Below are 20,467 nucleotides of genomic sequence, written 5' to 3'. Positions count from 1 at the left end.
AGGTGGACACCTTCATTGGTGGGATTCACATTAAAATTTATTTTGTCAGGTTATTAATTTTTTCATGCATAGTATTATTACTATACAATTATTGAGGTTCATCAAGCTGGATAATAATCAAGAGAGATTTATGAAGGGAGGCCCACTTAACATTTTACTATATAACCATCATTTGCATAATAACTGATATCCTCTCTTTCTCTCTCTCTCTCTCTCTCTCTCTTTGTGCTCAATCACTGAAAAAGCACTCCTGATTGACTGACTGACTGCCAGTCCATTCCCACTCAATTCATCATTCTTCAAGAAAATGAAATACAGTCCACATACCTTTCTAATCACATTGTTACTCAATTTCCAAGGATGACCACTTGTTCTTTCCCCCCCCCCCCCCACACACACACATACTAGTTATGTACTGAAAAATTTCTTCTGTATCAATCCTATACAACCCTTTTAGTGCTCAGAAATCCACTCTCCATGGGCGACTTATCAGAGACCACTGCAAGCGAATTTTCAGTCTCTTCCAAATGCATTAAAAATGTATTGCCTTATTTTCTTTGCACAATTTACATGTTTTTTTTTTAAAATACCATCTCATTCATTATTAAGTTATTTGATCATGGGCAGCCTCCAAAGAATGTAATAAAGAACTTTTCATTTTGAGCAGGAGAATAAGTTAATTCTTTCGTAGACTGTTTGCTCCTGACAGAACTTTACAGAGCTGCTCTCAAAGAGACTTTGCTGCCTGTTTCCAAAATGGGAAGTAATTCCTATCTATGAGAACAAGTAGAACTATTTATTTCTCACCCTCTTTGAACACACTAAAACTTATCCTGGATCCACAGATGAACTCTGAAATAAACAGTCAAGTATTCTCCAACAACATATTATTTTGTGCAACTTGCAAGTCAACCCCAATCTTATAAAAATCAGAGATATCATTAAAAATAAATAAATAAATAACAATTTCATAAGACTGATTTTTATTTGTTTCACTGCCAACTGTAATTCTTTGAATACCCTCTGTAACCCATAAGTAGCTGTAATGCGGTATTGATGTAAGCTTATTTTCACTTCACAACATAAATTAGCTTAGTGTAATTATATACTTGAACATACATGATGAAAAGGCTTTTCAATATAATTACGTACATAAAGAGTTTTATATATATATAAAAACCCAGTTAATTGCAAAGACGAATTAAAGACTGAATAGCATTATTGACATAAAATCATAAAAGGTTAACCTGGCTCTGTTGAGAGTGCTGACCATTTTCTGCTGTTTTTGTAAACTTATTTGTTTTTCCTATTGAATTATTTTTATGGAATTTATACAAATTCTCCCTTTATTACAGACAATAAATGGATCTTCTTTTTTCCTGCACTTCACAGTTTTGTGAAGTGCAGGCAAAAAGAAGACTAGAAAATATTGAAAACACTGAAGAAAAGAGTTCTATTGTGTCATCAACACTAAAAACTATCAAGATGTGCTATCAAAATGACTCAAGGAATTCAAGCAGTTGTACTCCAAGACAAAGCCGCAGTCTGTAATGTATAAAATATCCTCAAAAACCTTGCAGAAACACTAGATTACTACAAGGTTTTTTTTTTTTTTTACGCATTTTTAAAATAGAGTTATTTAGGTTTCATGAGACATTCAATTTTCACAAAAAATTCTGTGAGACAGACTTTTCAAGGAAGGGCAAAAAACACACACCTGACTGCTTTCCAAAGAAAGATGGATTCTAAAATGCCTGAACACCTAAAGGTGCCTTTTTAATTCATCTTATTATAAAGCTAAATTCAATAAACCATTTACTTCTTTCAAAAACTAATAGGCCAAGTAGAACATCAAAATGACATATAACATAAATAATTTGTGTCAGTTACTGCTAATGTCTTTCAACAAAAATTAGCTAAGGAAATCAAAGACTGTTATAATCATTCTTCTAGATATTTCTACCGATATTTCAAATAAGGAGAAACTCCTCCATTATAAGAGATTCATATATAAAAATCAGACAAAGCAATTCCTCTCCTGAACTCTGCTGTAGTGTACTTTGTCAGGTGAGAGAGTGAAACGAAACAAATTTCTCTTGTCACTAATGACTTGAAAATTAATAATTGATCAGCAGGCAGTCAAACTGAAGTGACATGTAACATGCTGGGGGAAAAAACAATGGGCTAGTAGCCCAAATTAAAGAGATATGCCAGATCTTACAAATTATTACACATAATTTGTGTAACTACCCGGTGAGCCAGGCTAGCTGGGTGGTTAGTGTATCCGCTCTCCAATCAAAAGGCTGCGAGTTCGAATCCATGCGTGAGCATGGATGTTTGTGATTGTCTGTGGAAAAACTAATGGTGGTGGTTGACAGTAGATAGCATTGGTGGATTGAGTGGTGGAGACAGAGCTATAGAGCAGGTGCCCTCCCTCGATGAGTCTTTAGACTCCCTGGTGATGTCAAATAATAATAATAATAATTTAGATGTCAGAGTTTTCCTTGGAAATGAAATAGAAACAGATCATTTTCTTCTAGTGGCAAAAGCCAGATTTCCATCAAATTGGAGAAAACAATTACCCGAAAATCACCATACAATACTGAATAGCTCATTTAAAGTCAGTCTCCTAAATGGCCTTAGCATTCATTGGCTGTATTCAAGAAGAACCCATACACAAACAAAAGAGCTCTAGGAAAGTATGAACATCAAAGAACAGTGGGAAAATCTATGTAAAATTCTAAGAATCACTACTTCAGAGGCTCTAGGAAAAAAAAAAAGGAAATGGAGTAAGAAAGTGGGATAACCAGATAGTGGTAATTATAGAAGACAAAAGAAAAGCATTCAAAAAATACTTATCAACCAAATCACAGGAAGATTATATAAATTACAAGAGAAAATGAGCTTTAGCAAAGAAAGCAGTGAGACAAAAAAACAGAGAATCCTAGAACGATTTTGTTTCTGAATTGAAATGAGATATCACTTGACCACAACCTAAAACATAAAATATTAAAGCACTTAAACAGATAAATAAAAGACACAGCAAGAATTATTACTATTGATACAGATACTTGGGCAACATATTTCCAAGAACTATGGACAGAAAAAACATATGTTGATTACCAATCAACATATACCATTTTTAATGATGATAATATAGAACTAGATCTTAAACACCTGGAAGAAGCTTTAAATTCATTCAAGAATAACAAGGCACCAGGAGAGAATAGCATCAACATAGAACTCTTTAAATATGCCAGTGAATCATTCAAAATACGATTTCTTAAATTACTAAATAAACTGTTAAAAGGAGAAAACTCCCCTGATAGCTGGCTTAAAGCAACTGTCATACCCATTCACAAAAAGGGAAATATAAATGATTGCAATAATTGTAGAGGAATCAGTCTTTTAAATCAGGTTATAAAATATACAGCAAACTTATAAAAAATAAACTCAGGGGAATGTTATTAAGAAAGACTGGGCGAAGAACAAAATGGCTTTAGACGTGAATGCACATGTGCTGATGGTTACTTTTCATTAAAATTTCTCATTGAGAAACATAAGGAATATAACACTGAGACTCATCTGGCTTTTGACTACAGTAAAGCATTTGATACAGTGAATCATTCAAGACTTCAGAATATTTTAGAAAATGATGGAGTTCCAAACTAACTGATAAAAGCAATCAACAACATATATACAAACAACATGATTTCTGTTCAAACAAATAAAACAATCTTCAGATTGGAAACCAATAAATAGAGAAGTCAGACAAGACTCTAGACTCTCCCCACTTCTATTCAATATATATATATATATATATAAATATAAATGCCCTAATAAAAACTTGGAGACAAAAAATACAGGGAAAATATCCAAAATCAATTTTAGATACACTACTATATGCAGATGACCAGGTGCTTATAGCTTTGTCAGAAAATGAACTTCAGTATTTTATACATCATTCAGATATAGTTGCAAAAGACTGATATGAAAATATCTATTGATAAAACTAAAGTCATGACCTTTGCAGGTAACATCCCTACAAGAAGTAAAATTTGCATTGAAAACCAAATACTGGAACAAGTGAATACTTTTAAATACCTAGGCTACCATTTAACCTATAACCAAGAGAAAGATATTGATCATAAAATAATAAACTTCAACAGAGCACTGGGTATTATAAATCAAGTTTTCAAACCTTCAATTGTTCAAAAGCATACCAGAATCAGAGCCTATTGGAAAGACCAGTATTATGATATGGAAGTGAAGCTTGGACTTTAAAGAAGAGAGATGAACAGAGGATGCTAGCAGCAGAGATGCGTTTTATGAGAAGAACAGTGGGATATACTCATTTCAACCATAAAAGAAATAACTGGTAATTAATTTACGGAATTAACAACGCATATGAAGTATATTAATTACAGATAACTTTAATGAATCACTTCTATATTTCGGCAATGTCACATTGCCATCTTCAGGAACATAAAGATATGGTATGTGCACTAAGGAACTAACAAAGCAAATGAGGAAGAAAGTAAGAAACTAATTTTGTTCCTAAAGTCCTAATGGTGCCCTCTTGCAGGCTAATTTGGTAGTCTTGGCAGTTGGGCTGAAGTTCTCATAATGAAAGTCTCCCAAATTTGGGGCAGTTTCATGCACCCAAATTTGTTGAGGTTAGGAACGTTTTTTAGAGCTGCTGAAGATTCTTTGAATAATCTTTCGTATTTAAACTTGCTGCGATGAATTATTTTTGTTTTCTTCCAACGAATTTTATGGTGGGTATCTAAGGCATGGTCTGCCAACCCAGAGCGGCTGTACTGGTGAAACCGGTGTAGTCTTGGTGTTCTGAAATCCTGATATTTGTTGTTCTGCCTGTTTGGCCAAAGTAGGACAATTTGCAGCTGCAAGGGACCTGGTATACACCAGGTAGGTCTAGGGGAAGTGGTTGGTCTTTGATAGAGCGGATAAGGGATACCAACTTTTTATATGGTCTGTAACAGGAAGTAAGGTCATATTTTTTGAGGATATTAGTTATTTTTTCAGAGGTGCCCTGGATGTAGGGGATAGTGATAGACTTGGTGTAGTCTTTATTGTGGAGGGGGGGAGGGGGGTTGTGGTTTATAGGTTTTAGTATTTTTTGGATTTTTTGGGGGTTATAGCCATTGGCTAAGAAAGTGTTGAGGATGTGGTTTAGTTCCATAGTCAGGGCCTTGTCATCTGAGCAGATTAATTTTGCCCTGTTATATAGTGTTTTTATCACCCCATATTGTTGTGAGGGGGGTTGTGGGATTGCTGGTGAATGTATCTGCCAGTGTGGGTGGGTTTTCTGTAAACAGAGAAAACCAAAGATCCATCAAGCTGGCGGGTGATTAAAGTGTCTAGGAAGGGGAGGGTGTTGTTTTCCTCTTTTTCTAAGGTGAACTGGATTCTGGGATGTTGGTTGTTTAAGTGTGTTAGGAAGGAGTGGAGTGTGTCTGAGCCATGTGGCCAAATAGCAAACACATCATCCACATAATGAAGCCAAATAGTGGGTTTTTGTGGGGTGGAGTTTAAGGCTTTCTCTTCAAATGTCTCCATAAAGAAATTGGCCAAGGGTGGGGAAAGTGGTGAACCCATGGCTGTCCCCTCTATCTGTTTGTAGAACTTTCCTTGCCAAACGAAATAGCCTGAGTTCATTGTGAACTGAAATAGGGCTCAGATATCGGGAGGAAACTTGGCTTGGATGAGCTCAAGGGTTTCTTTGAGTGGGACATTAGTGAATAGGGAGGAGACGTCAAAACTGACCATATGTCAGTGTGTTGGAGAGTGAGGTTTTCTGTACTGGCTTTAAAGTGGGCTGAGTTTTTTATGTGTGATGGTGTGTTGCCAGTGTAGTGTGTGAGCGTTTTGGCTAAATGTTTGGCTAATTTATATGTGGGGGAATCAATGCCATCCACTATGGGACGCAATGGCACATTTTGTTTATGTATTTTTGGGAGTCCATATAATCGGGGGGGGTCTAGAGTTATAAGGTTTAAGTTTGTTGGCGACTTCCATAATCCAAGAAGTGACCTTCTTAAGGAGTCTGTGGATAGTTCTAATCTGAGAGTTGGTCGGATTATATTCAATGGGGAGGTGAGTAGTACGGTCTCGTATTAAAGAATTTAGCTTACCTTTGTAGTCTTTTTGATTGAGTACCACAGTGGTGCTTCCCTTATCAGCTTTGAAGATTACTATTTTTTTGTTGTTTTTTAATTCTTGTAGGGCTGTATATTCGTTTTTGGATAAGTTGGATTTCAGAGGTTTGGCTTTAGTGAGAACACCGACTACATCCAGTCTCACGTTGTTGGCGATATGGTTAGGCAGGTTGCGAATTCCACGCTCTATTTGGATCATGATTTCTTCAGCAGGTATCCTTTTTGGAGCTAGGGCGAAATTGTGACCACGTGAAAGTGCGGTGAGTGCTTCAGGCTTTAAAACTGCCGACGAGAGGTTGACTACTGTGTTAAGTGGTGGCTGGGGTACAGAAGTAGAAGTCTTTGTCAGGTTTTCGTATTTTTTCACGTGCCGACTACGTATTTTTTCGAATTCCTTTCTTGCCGATGTGCATGAGATGTCATGAAGTATAGACCATTGATCAAGGCCGAGTGTGTTAGAAAGCTCTTCCTCTAGCGCCCGTAAGGTTTTGTTTTCATCGGCAAGGAGAACGCGCGTCGCGGTAATTTGTTCTCTTAACAGGGCGTCTTACTACTAGAACCATAAAAGAAATAGTGACATTCTGAAAGAAATTGATGTAAAACCAATAATTGAATACATCAAGCAATGCAGGAAAAACTGGAAGAATCACGTGAAGAGAATGAATATTAACTGAATTCCAAAGAAACTCTTGAACTACAGGCCAAAGGGTAAACGTTCAATAAGAAGACCCAGGCTCAGATGGAGTGAGACCGTAACCTGCCATTAAGCCTAATACGTGAAAGGAAGAAAAAGAATTTGAATTCCATTTCAAATTCCACAGTCAAAAAAAAGGGTAGCATAGTTGTCAGAGATGGAGAGGCAGTAAAGGCATCAAATGAAGCTATAAAGTGAGGTAAGGAAATCTTGAGTGAGAGCAGATTGAAAAGCAGGGATTCTATGTTGGATAGCCTTTGCATTATGCAAGATGTAGTTGAGAGAGCTGAAATGGGCTGTAGAGGATGCTAATTGGGGTTCTATTAGAACAAGGAGATCAGGTTTTGCTGTCTCTGTAAGTGGTGGTATATATCACTGATGTATGTATTGACGAAATGGATATGGAAGTGGGAAGAATTTTTAGTGCTTTCGGGGGGGGGGGGGGGCATATTATTTTTTCCAATTTTTTTTGTTGTCTTTTTTTGTAATTTTTGTTTTTATTGGAGTTTTTTTATATCTGCAGTTAACTAGTATTTGTATGATTGTCTTTCATATGAGGATTCAGGACATAAAGGGGCAATACAGCTGTGGTGAGGGATTTGAATACATAACTCATGCACAGAATGCCCAGACTCCAGTTGAATTGTGCGTCCACAGACAGTGCATTCTCCATACCACTAACTCAGTCTCAAAACCAGCCTGGGTAGAGACCCTTCCCATAACACTTCTGCATTATGGGATGCTGATGCAACTGATGTGAAGTCAAAACAGTCCCTATATATAAGTAGACTAGTTGTGTGATACTTCACTCGCAAACTTTGTTTATGCTTGGGATTAAAACATGAATATAATTTATTGTCAAGTGTAATATACTTTGTAACCAAGTGGAAAAAACTTTCTACAGATACTATGAATATGTGGTTATAAATTAAGTATCACCACTGATGCCAGATAGTGAGTGATAATGTGGTTGAATGTTGTTACAATTTTAATGTTAGGTGTGCACTTTGGAGTGCAGAAATGTAGGGCCAATATAAGTATTGGTGGAAATGTGCTGCTCCAGGAGGTGGATGAGATTTGACATCTGGAGGTGATGGGGTTAACTGCAACTTGAAGTTCAGAGGGAAACATTGCAAGTTGCAATAACTATTCACTACATTGCTGCTATGAGAAGAAACTTGCTGACAAACAGGCATAGGAAGGTAGCTATACCACTATACAAGAGACTGATCAGATCACACATACTAATATACAAAAATTTAATTTCATGGTTTCCATTAGGGGTGCTTAAGGATCAAAGCTGTATAACTTAGAGCAGACCTCTAAATAAAGGAACACAGAGAAGTAATCAGGGCTTGTTATTTAATGTCCATCCTCATCTTCTCATGATGCACTCTGTTAGGTATCTACCTGGATACTGAACGAACAAAGATGGACTGACAATTTGGGATATAGCTGACCAAACTGTATACTTGTTGGCTTAAACCACAATATAAAATGATGGTACAACATGACAATTTCATGCTGGCTGGGGATGTTATCCGGATAAACAAGGCCCCTTGTTGATTTTTCCAGGAAACCAGGGCGAACATCGAAAAGCCAGCTACTGGAACAAATCCTGAAACACCTCAACTCAACATCAGAGTTCAAGATCACTACTATCAACATAAGAAGCCTGAATGGCAAAGAAATGGAGCTGGCTAAGGAATTGGATAAATACCAGATCGATATAATAGGCATGAATGAAACAAAAAAGACAAAAACTGGTGAGATCTTTCTAAGCAATAAATACAAAATGTTATATTCAGGCAATAACAATCAGGGAAAAGAAGGAGTAGCTATAGTATTCAACACAAAATACGAGGCTAATCTTCTTGATTGGCAGGCAATATCAAGTAGAGTGATCACTTCCAATTTCAATCCCTCTGTACACTCTCCAGTGAGAAAACATCGCTATCAACAATAATATAGTCAATGAGACTTTTCTTATTCTTTTCGTCTTCTCTCTCTATGTGAATTCATGCACATTTTTATGTTTGAACATTGTGTTAGTAATAACCAGTCCATGTCCCAAGTAGAAATCCAACAGGTATTTGCCATTATTATTAGTTTTGCTCTTTTCTCCAAATTTTCCCAAAATATTTTTGTATGTCTGACAATCATTTCCTACTCTGCTATTTAGATCCCCAACAAGGACCAACTTTTCATTTTTCATTGTGTCAGTTGCTTTCTCTAAAGCCTCAAAAAATTCCTCCAGTTCCACCTTAGTAGAACCTTCTGTGGGACCATAGGTACAAATAAGTTTCATTGTCCAGTTCTCCACTGTAATATTTTCCCACCATTTAGTCTTGAGCAGGATAAAATTGAATTTCATATTGAAAAGAAGAACATGTAAGAAAGTTTTAAAGGAAATAAAACGTTGAGCAGCTCTCAAATGTGAACTGTAGACTAAAATATACAAACATTATTGAAGAAAAAATGCGAGTTTGAGAGTAGGAGCGAACCAAACCTTGGAGATTCAGTGGCAAGCCCTGAAGTTCACAACAGGTATCTCTTGCTGATTGAATCAGCAAGTGAAGCATGTGGTGAGGTTGTCTGCAAGGATAGAAAAATCACAACTCCATCGCAGACACTGGAAGTTAAAGAGGCAGTGAAGGAAAAGAAGAAAGCATATCAAAAGTTCCTTGCAAATAAGTCAGCCTGTGCTCACTATAGCCACACTATATAAAACTGGCTAAACAAGTTATGGAAAGACTTTGGAAAGAACATAGAAAATAAATATCAGGCAAGTGACAAAATATTCTGAAGGCTGTTGAAAAAGCTCAGCAATGGAGGAAAGAGTGCTGTAAAAGAAATTAAAGATGATAAAGGTGAAATGAAAATAGGAGAAAAGATATCCTTGATGTATGGAGCAATTACTTCGAAAATTGCTAAATGAAACAAGCAGTGACAGGACAGTGGTAAAAAACCACTGACCAGGCATCCAATCAGGATCTTGAAGTAAAAAAAAAACATCAAAAGTCTGAATTGTGGAAAGGCACCAGGAATAGATGATATTCGACCACAAATGCTCAAGTATGGAGGTATAAAAGTCTTGCAGTGGCCGCACTGCATACTTCAGAATGCCTGGACAGAGGGATGAATTCCAGATGATTGGAGTAGAGCTCTCATAGTACCCATATATAAAAAGGGAAATAAAACTGAATGTGAGAATTATAGGAGGTATTTCCCTACTGAGTGTTCCTGGTAAGATTTATGCAAGCATACTTGAGAAATGGTTGAGAAGGATTGTACAAGGGAAACTTGGTGAAGAACAAGTTGGACTCAGACCAAATAGAGGCAGTCAAGATCAAATTTTCACTTTACGACAAATAGTTGAGAAATCTTGGGAATATAACAAAGATCTATATTTACGTTTTGTAGATCTGGAAAAGGCATATGACAAGGTGCCGAGAGAAAAGCTATTCAAAACATTACAGTTATATGATGTCAATGGGGCTTTATATCAAGCAATACTTTGTCTTTATTTGAGTTGTAAGTCAGCAGTTAGAATTGAAGGAAGTACAGTAAGATGGTTTGATATTAAATCTGGTGTAAAAAGGATGTAACATTATCCCTCTGTTATTCATTATCTATATGGATCACAATATGAAGGAAAGCAGTATTAAATCTGATATCAAAATAGGAGATGTTAATCTCAGCTCTTTACTTTATGCAGATGATGTTATACTTCTAAATAAATCCGGTAAAAGTTTGCAAGATTCCCTGACTAAATTGAATAACTGTTGTAACAGATATGGTATGAAGGTCAACAATAACAAGACAAAGACAATGAAAATAGGCAAAAGCATTGAAAATATCAACTGCATTGTAAATGGATAGCCTACAGAACAAGTAAAGTATTTCAGCTACTTAGGCATGATTTTTAGTGAAGATGGTAAATTAAATATGAAAATAGACAAGAGAATCAACAAAACTGGTATGGTGGGAAGTGAACTGAATAAATTTATATGGAATAAGAGAGAAGTTAGTCAAAACACTAAATTAGCTGTATACAAGACAGTGTTCAAACTAATTTTAACTTATGGATCTGAGAGCTGGGTTAGAAGTAAAACACTTGACCAAAGACTAGAGACTGCAGATATGAGAGTCCTGAGAAATATTAGGTGAATGAACGGATGGCATCAATGGCAATATCATATTAAAAACTAGGATATTAGGAAAGAACTTGACATTGTTAGCATTCAGGAATGTGTTAGAAGAGCTAATGTGAGAGGAAAGATTAGCAAAACAAGTGTTTTCTGCCAGTTTGGCAGGAAAAAGACCCAGAGGAAGACCAAGATATAGGTGGATTGATACAGTAAAAAAAATTGCCTTAAGAATTATTTACACATTAGCACAAGAAAAGTATATTTAATATATTGCCAGATATTTCAGTTTGAAAATAACAAACTATCATCGGTGGTTAGAGAGAAAACAGTTTTTTTACAAGGTAGAATACAAACAATTGATCATTCAAAATTAAAACAAGCCGTATGATGTTATATCATTAATCACAATATAATTTCACTGAAGACAGGTAAACATAAGAGTGCAGAATAGTTACATGTATAATTTATAATGTCATACAACAAACTTAATTTACAAAATCATACTAAAGATATCATTAGACAGATGTAGTATTTAGAAGGCCTTCATTAAAAAAAAATAATAATAATTAATGTGTTATTCGGATCAAACTTTCCTACATTTTTGACATAGATAGGCAGTCATTACGATTCAGGTTAGGGGAGTGAAGCAAGGCCTCAGCACTCTCTTTAAATAGGTGTTCAAATTTATACAGACATCTGTGTAGATGGTGAGTTTTGGACCAGAGAATGTTGTAGTTTGTCGCTAATCCGTGTTGCACTAATTCAGACTTATTGGATTTGTCGTGAAGAATATAAGATTGATGTTCTTGTAATCTTTTTTCTGTAGAGCGTCTGGTTTGTCCAAAGTAAGAAAGATGGCAGTCATATGGAACTTGGTATACACCAGGAAGAGACATAGTGGGTGTTTATCTTTGAATGAGTAGCTGTTAGATCATATTTCTTTAATATGACATAAGTAGCTGTTAGATCATATTTCTTTAAAATTCTTGAAATTGGTTCTGAAATTCCAATATATATGGGATTGGAACTTGATTGATTCTTTGTTGTTTTAGTTTGACTTGTAGGAGTTGAATAGATGTTGTATAATCCTTTTGGAGAATCCATTTAATTTCATATATTGTTTGATAGTAGAAAGTTCTTTCTGTAAAAGATGGGGAGTAGAACAATTATTTCTAGCACATCGAATTAAACATTTGATGATTCCTTGTTTTTTGAGAGGGATGATGTGCAGATTGTTTGAGAACGTAACGTCCAGTAAAACTGGATTTTCTGTAGACTGATGTAGTTAAATTTCCTGGTGGTGAGTGGATGAGAAGGATGTCTAAAAAGGATAATTTGTTGTCTTTTTCAATTTCCATGGTGAATTTGATAAGAGGATGTAAAGTATCGATTTTAGCTAAAAAGGAAGGTAAAGAATCTTTGTTGTGAGGTCATACTGCAAAAATGTCATCAATATATCTAACCCAAAAAGAAGGTATATGAAAAAAATAGATGAAAAAAAGGATGTCTTCTAAATGCTCTAAATAAAAGTTAGCTGGAACAGGAGAAAATGGACTTCCCATGGCAGTTCCTTCTACTTGGTTGTAGAATTTGTTTTGACACAAAAAATATCCGGAGGGCATTACGAATCCGAATAATTGTACGATATCTTGTGGGAAGATGTCAGTAAGCAGTTGTAAAATCTCTTTGAAAGATATATTTGTGAATAGAGATTCTACATCGAAGCTCACCATAAGATCAGTAGGTTGTAAGGAGACATTTTTTTAATTTGTTTAAGAAATCCGAAGAGTTTTTTTTTTATAAAAGAGGGAGATTTGCCTATATGTGATTTCAATAAATTTGCTAAATTTTTGGCTATGCAGTAAGTATGTAAATCTATAGAGTCTACAATAGGATGGAGAGGAATGTCCTACAATAGGACATTCCTCTCCATTTCTGGAAAATAACCTGTCCTCAGTGAAATGATATCATGATTCAGTGGTGCATCCAGAGGGGGAGAAACCAAGGGGCCCTTCCCCCCAAAGAAAAAGGGAAAAACACTAGAAAATTTTCTAAAATTCTTTTCCTGATTAAAATTCATTTTAATTTATGTTGTGGTGTGTCTTCTATTTCTATACTACTTTACGAATTAGCGATGATTGCAGATGCTCAGTCATAGGTCATATGTGATGCGTAGTGTGTATTCTCAAATTGTCTACTCAACTCGCCCACCCCCCTAAAAAAAAATTAAATCCTGAGTGTGCTACTGTTGTGATTAACGATATAACATCATGTGGCTCATTCTAGTTTTGAATGATCAATTGCTTGTATTCTACCTTGTAAAAAACTGTTTTCTGCCTAGCCACTGATGATAGTTTGTTATTTTCAAACTGAAATATCCTGCAATATATTAAATATACTTTTCTTGTGCTAACGTGTAAATAATTCTTAATTTCATGTCACAAGTTTCTCTCACAAAAAAGAAAAATAAATTGCCTTAGAAAACAGAAATATAAGATCTGATAATGTTGGAGTCTTGACAGATAACAGATTGATTTGAAAAAAAATTGTTAATAGGAAGTTAGTAATGATGTAAGTTCTTCTTAGTACTATCATAATATCCTGCATATCCCTTGAGTGTACATATCAGAAATTTGATAATGATGGTTTCCATTATGATGTGGAATTCTGGAAAAAGCTCTGATGAGTGACTAAGACAACACCAGGATTGATGTGTCAGTTTTGCAAATAGGACGAATAAATTTAAATTGCCAATTTATATAGAAATGAACGAAAGTTTTAAAACTGATCAGACAGCTGTGAGAATATAGCTTTCTGCATCAGTTGCCTTGGTGGTTCACAAACTGTCCAGAGCCTATGTTCACCTTTTACTGGTACTTTTGATTAAGGTTTTATAGCTACAGTTTGAACTGCCAGATCTCATCAGATATCAGGCAGAAGACTAGGCCACATTTATGGGAATTTATGGTATGAAATATTAGATGATCAAGAAGTGCATATTAGGTTTTGAAACATTTCTGGTTTTATTATATATAATTTGTATCAAATTTAGTAATAACATTGAAAAATGTTTAATTTGTATTAGTTTTATTTAAATGAAAACCTGAATTATTGATGGGAAGAGTGATTACCCTACCCTTCACCTTGTTCTATCACAGATCAGTTATACAATGTTGTATATTTAGTATTATGCAAGATCTTGGGGAATGGAGGCAAGATTTTTTTTTTTTTAAATTAAAACAAACTTACTTTGTTTTAATTTAAAACAAAACAAAATAAATACACTTCAAACTGTGTGATGTGTAACAAAATGATTCACAAAAAATTACAGTGAATTTTCTTTCAAAATTACCTGCAGGGAAGTGTTCTCACAACATCTCCAGATTTAAATGGCTCTATACATACAGCACAGCATTCTAAATCTCCATCACTTTCCTGTTAAGGTTAGATATATCACTGTTTTAAATTTTTTTTAAATAAATAATAATTAATTAATAATTAATAAATAAATAATTAATTTAATAAAATTTTAAATTAAAAAAATTAAATGAATGCAAATTAAGATAAATGCGAAAAGAGCTATTTATAAAGAAATTAAAAGATAAATTTTAAAAGAATTTCAAATCTGATTTTATTATATACAGGCTTTCTCTCTCTCTCAGAAACCCAGTGCCTTACAAGGAAAGGACATTCTACATCACAGTGGATAATACCTACATCTATCTTTGAACACATTCACCAAAGATACACTCACACCCAGTGGTAGCCCTTTACATATGGACTACATTGTCCATGAGAAGAACCTGAACTGCATATGCTTCCTAACCAAAAACCCTTACTCAGTTTTTTTTTTTTTCCCCCCACAGATGATATCCATGAGTTCTTCCACAATCTGTAAAGCTGCAAAATTTAACTTTATCTGTATTGCAAGAATTCATTACTAACTTTTGTCTCTCTATCATCTCCTCTCATCCATCTAATTCTCAAACTTTGAAAATCGCATTTCTTCAATCTATCCTCATATGCACAATTCCGTAGGCCAGATGTTATGTTGATTACTCTCATCTGGATCTTTTTCAACTGTCTCCATCTCAATGGAACCCGCTGATCATACATGAGTACAACACTGTAGCCTTATCAAAGGGTTTGAATCCTGTTAAGGGTATGGATGTTTTATGAATGTCTTTAGGTAGTATACAAATTTCATTACCTGCTGAGAGACCAGCACTCTGCTTATTTTGAGCCTGAAGTGGCCAGAGAAAGTTTGAAATCTCATCACTAGAGCAGGGTTTCTGGATTACCTAACCCTTAAGCCATGTCACCCATGATACTAAACTCCTATAAAATAAAAACCTTTCATGGCTAATATTCATATAAAAATTAACTGAATATTACCCTCTAGACCAGGGGTCAGCAACCTTTTTGGATTGAAGAGCCATTTTTAAAATTATATTGGTTAAAAAAAAAATTTAGGGAACTGCATGCAGTGATGAGCAATCAATGGTCTGCGGGTTGTATGAGGCTCTCTCAGGTTTTTTGTGTGGTCCACGGTGTTCGTTTTGTATGGCAGAATTAGTATATTTAATTAAAAATCTATTTTATGAATGTTGATTTTTTACATGTGGATTTATTTATGCAGGTTAAAAAATTAAAATATACTTAAATAATGGAAAATAAATTAATACTTTCTTATCAAAGAAAAAGAAAATATTCTTTATGTGGATTGAACCGAGTATTTGATTTAATATTTAATTGCTCATCACTGCTTTAAATTTAGAAACTACATTGAAAAATATTATAATTAAATTAGTTATTCGTTATTTTTTTATTTTATTTTTTTTTTTTTTTATTTTTATTTTTTTTTTTTTTTACAGTAACACGTTATCATACTTGTAAAACACAGGGGGGCATGTCACACGAAATTATATGATATTTTTAAATATTAAATAATAAAACAAAGATTTTCCCCTCCTTACAAAAACATCTGTATAAAATCCAATAACATACCTATTTCTTTAATTTTTTTTTTTAATTTAAAATATCTTCTTAGTGCGACTTTTTCTGTTGAACTTCTTGGGATAGTTTCTCAATATGCGGCGAATACGCGTAATTTTCATTTTCAAACGTGACAAAAGACTCACGTTGTTTAGTTGGTTTCTCAACTTACTTTTAATAAAATTCATATTAGAAAATATTTGCTCCCAGAAATATGTCAATCCGAAAATCAATAAAAGTCCAAATGTGTATGTTCGAAATCACCGAATGCAAGTGTCCGGTAAACAATTCCACATGTCAAATACAATCTGATCTTGCTTTTTAAGATCTTTTATTTCAGACCATTTTTTGTATTGCAAGGGTAGATTTTTTGTCTTTCCAACTCCTCCAGGTCAGCTTTAAGATTTCTAAATTTTGAATTCCACAAATCCTGAGTTTTCAGGTCCTCTAACTGAAGTTGAAATGCAGCCTCATGAATTCCAGCAAAAGGTAAAAAATTTAATTCAGCAGGATTAATTTCAAGTGGTCCCAATAAAAATGACATTGTTGCCTTGTTCTTTCTAAATTCCTCAAATCTCCCATTAAATGCAGATCGCATATTTACCACAATTTCTTTGAAAAAGGTTAAATTTATGGAATTATTATCAGCTTGTTATTGTTGATATTTTTTCAACGTAGGAAAATGTAATAATGTGCCTTTCTCTAAGTCTGTCGCAAACAAATATAATTTTTGTTCAAACGAAATCACTTCTTCTAAAAGCAAAACTGCTGTATTTCCCTTTCCCTGTATTTAGTGCATTTAAATGGGAAGTCATATACACCATACAGTAGAATTTTTGTAAAATGTAAATAGAATGTAAAGAAGGATTATGTATGATTTCAAAGAGTTCAAACATAAAAGTATTAAATTTTTCAGCATCGCATGTACTATTTTCAATTGTAAAATATCCTTGACTTAATATAAAATGTCCTTGATTAAATGTAAAATGTCCTTAATTTATTGCAAATGCTAAATTTAGGGTTTTTAGTTTCTAATTTAATAAATAACATTCAATTTTTCATTATTCAAAAATTGATTGTTTAATAACGAAAAGGGCTGCAATTATTCATTCAAAGAGCCGCAGGTTGCCGACCCCCTGATCTAGACCATCAAAATATTACTATGCAAGTTAAACAACAGAGAATGAAATACAAAACTCTGCAATACATTGCTGGTCACCCTCTTCCAAACTCAGCTTTGCATGCATAGCTGAGTTTGGAAGACTCGGATATCTGTCAATCAAAGTTGGTAATTGGTCTCTATTGGAAGCGTATGCCAACAAAAACTTTCCTAGCTAAAACTGAAGCATCTCAACCAGGATACAAAGTTTCTAAAGATCGTCTTACTCTTTTATTAGGAGGCAATGCAGAAGGAGACTTTAAACTCAAGCCTGTTAGTTTATCGTGCACATAATCCAAGATCTAACATTACTAAAGAAATCAGCATAATTGGAAAAGAACTTGGATTTAATGAACTGGATAATGAAGATGTAAGAAACTTGCTCGATTCCCATTCAGAACACTTAAGTGAGAATGATCCCCTTCAACTAGAAGAACAGAGTGCATATTACGACTAATAAGCTAACTGCAGAAAAACTTGAGCTAGTTTTCAATCACATTGAGTATGCTAAGGAAATTTTGGTTGATGCTGATCCTGATATGGAACGAAGCTTCGAAGTCCGCCAAAATCTTGATAAGCGATTGCCAGCTATCGCAAATTGCATGACAAGACGAAAAACTCGACCACTATTCATCTTCACTTAATTTTTTTCTAAAAAAAAAAAAGTAGCTCACTCAAATGTTTAGACATTAAATAAAAATGCAAGCAATTAATTTTGATGATTTTATCCTCTAATATAGCTTATACTGTAATTTTTTTTCCAAATTTATGCTAACTGGTGGATAAATTATAATTATTCCTATTGTTTATTGTATTCGCTTAGCACGCATTAATTGATGGATTAATTATAATTATTCCTATTGTTTATTGTATTCGCTTAGCACGCATTAATTGATGGATTAATTATAATTATTCCTATTGTTTATTGTATTCGCTTAGCACGCATTAATTGATGGATTAATTAATCGCATTAAACAAGGTTTTCCTGTATATATCCATTTCTTTTATCCCCAACTCTGCTGTCACACTGTAGAATGTGAAGAGATTGTTAATTTTGCTGTTACACTCAGTAGCCCATTAGCTACCACTGAGTGTATCTTTGGTGAATGTGTTCAAGGAGAGATATAGGTATTATCTTGAACAAAGCCATGCTAGCCTCTATAGAATATCACAGTGCCTCTAACTAGCCTTTCCAATATCCTAATGACCACTTCAGAAGTACTCACTGATCTATAATCAGTTGTATTAGTTCTAGTTCCTTCTTCTATAATGGAATTATTTTGCTCCCCAATCACTCAATTAGGAATTATGCTCATGTCAAGACTGAAGCTGAATGACCACGTCAGGGATATTGTTAATACTCTTGTACAATCCATCAGCACCAGTGCCTAATCATCCTATACAATCTCTGATACATTTGAATCAAGTTCTAGAAATAGTTTTGATTCCTTTAACTCATCCACCTCTATCCTTTAATCTAGTTCTCTTTCAACATTCTACGGAACTAAATATCTGCTTGCAACAGAATCTTACTAAAATAAATCGCTTAACACCAGCTGTTTCCAGTGCATGCATTGTCAATCCTCATTCATTATGGTTATTCTTCTTTTACTTGCCACATAATGTAAAAAGTCATCTCAGATTCTCTTTCATGTCAGATTTCACTTTCCTCGACAATTGTCCAATTTCACTTCCTTCACCAATAGCTGTCACTTTCCTGGCCTGCTTTTTACAATGTTCCTGAGCTTAGTTATCCCTCTTCTCCAAACAGTGAATCCACAAGGTTATGACTTTGTTCATGTTTCTTTTCTACAGATTTTTTCCCAGTCAATCTTGGCCTCTTATCCTATGACACTCTGATCTAATAACTAAAATTATTGTTGCTAGGATGAGTATAGATAGTTTCCGACTTTATAAGTAATATTTTATGTATTGTACAGGTCTCTCCACCAAGAATGCAGAAGTTTTTGTTCGTACCTATTTTCACGATTTTGATCTTTTGATTACTGATTTTCATGCCAAATTTGTTATTCATAAATTTACTCATAAACAAATCCACTGCAAACTTGCAGTGGATTTGTTCAGATGATTTCTCAATTATCTGAGGTAAAGTGAAAATCTCATCATGACAATCCCTACTTGGCTAAATTCAGCATTTCTTTATTAAGATTTGCTTTGACAATTTTTCTTAGCCCCATCAAGTATGCTTGCATAAATCTTACCTGGAATACTCAGAGACATTCTTATGTAATTGTCACATTCAGTTTCATTTCCCTATTTATAGATGAGAACTATGAAATCTTTACTCCAATCAGGAATCTAGCCTTCTGAATAACACAGTACAGCAACTGTAGAACATTTATACTTCCACATTTGAACACTTTTGGTTGAATATCATCTACTCCAGTTGGCTGTCATTTCACATCTTGGGTTTCTGAGGCCTTTTCTGCCTTGAGGATTGAAAAAAAAACTGATTGTATTCTTCTTAAATATTTTCTATCAACAGACTATCATTTATTTGATATAACAATCCTTTCAAAGTAATTTCTCTAGACACCCAGATTATCTTCAGTTTCAATGTCATCTTTATCACCTGATTCCTTTTATGGTACTCTTTCAGCCATTTCAATAGCTTCCAGAACATTTTGTCACCTTTGTAATACCTTTCTTCTGCATTCTTACAAAAGTCTTCCCATGACTTCTCTTGTTTAATCACTTTTACATATACCTTAGCACTGTGATGTTTTTTCTTGGCATCTGCTAACTTAACTTGATAACGAACTTTTCATATACTTTTTTTCTTTTCCGGGACCACCTGTAACTTCTTGCATACACCACGAAGTTCAGATTTTTTAAACCATGTCAACGACTTCACTATATGCATCCCTAGTCAAATCAATGTTCCATTTAGAGTTTATTAATGAGACTCCAAAGTTTGGTTCTTGTTTTCTCTTTTTTTTAATAATATTAATATATTTGAATCCACAGTTCACTTTTCAAAGCTGCTGAACTTCAATTCTTTTTAAAACTTTCTCAGATATTTTTCTTTTCAGTATGATATTCATTATCCTGTTTAAAACTAAGTGATGATCATTATTTCAAATCAGCATGTGAAGACATCACTATCAACAATAACAGTCAATAATGGTAAGACTTATTTCTTGGGATTCTCCCCTCTCTCTCTCTCTCTCTCTTCCTGTGTGAATTTGTGCATATTTTTATCTTGAACCATCATATTAGTGATAACTAATCCATGTCCTGAACATAAATCTTGCAGGCACGTCCCAAT

The 20,467-nt window shown here is 34.3% G+C and overlaps 1 protein-coding gene across 2 annotated transcripts in view; it reads right to left on the bottom strand.

The window, feature by feature from the left end:
• LOC150104799 (RING finger protein 150-like) overlaps nt 1–20,467 on the bottom strand; it is a 135,962-nt gene that overhangs the window by 29,603 nt on the left and 85,892 nt on the right. For both annotated transcript variants that reach the window (XM_090395973.1, XM_090395974.1), the window contains one exon: nt 14,377–14,459. In XM_090395973.1, coding sequence (XP_090252099.1) covers nt 14,377–14,459 — 83 coding nt within the window. The remainder of the gene's footprint in view (nt 1–14,376; nt 14,460–20,467) is intronic.

Source organism: Typopeltis vanoorti, chromosome 7, assembly GCF_054136105.1.
Source record: "Typopeltis vanoorti isolate ZY-2024b chromosome 7, IOZ_Tvanoo_1.0, whole genome shotgun sequence".
NCBI lineage: Eukaryota > Metazoa > Arthropoda > Arachnida > Uropygi > Thelyphonidae > Typopeltis > Typopeltis vanoorti.
This window is presented reverse-complemented; position numbering and strand designations above follow the sequence as displayed.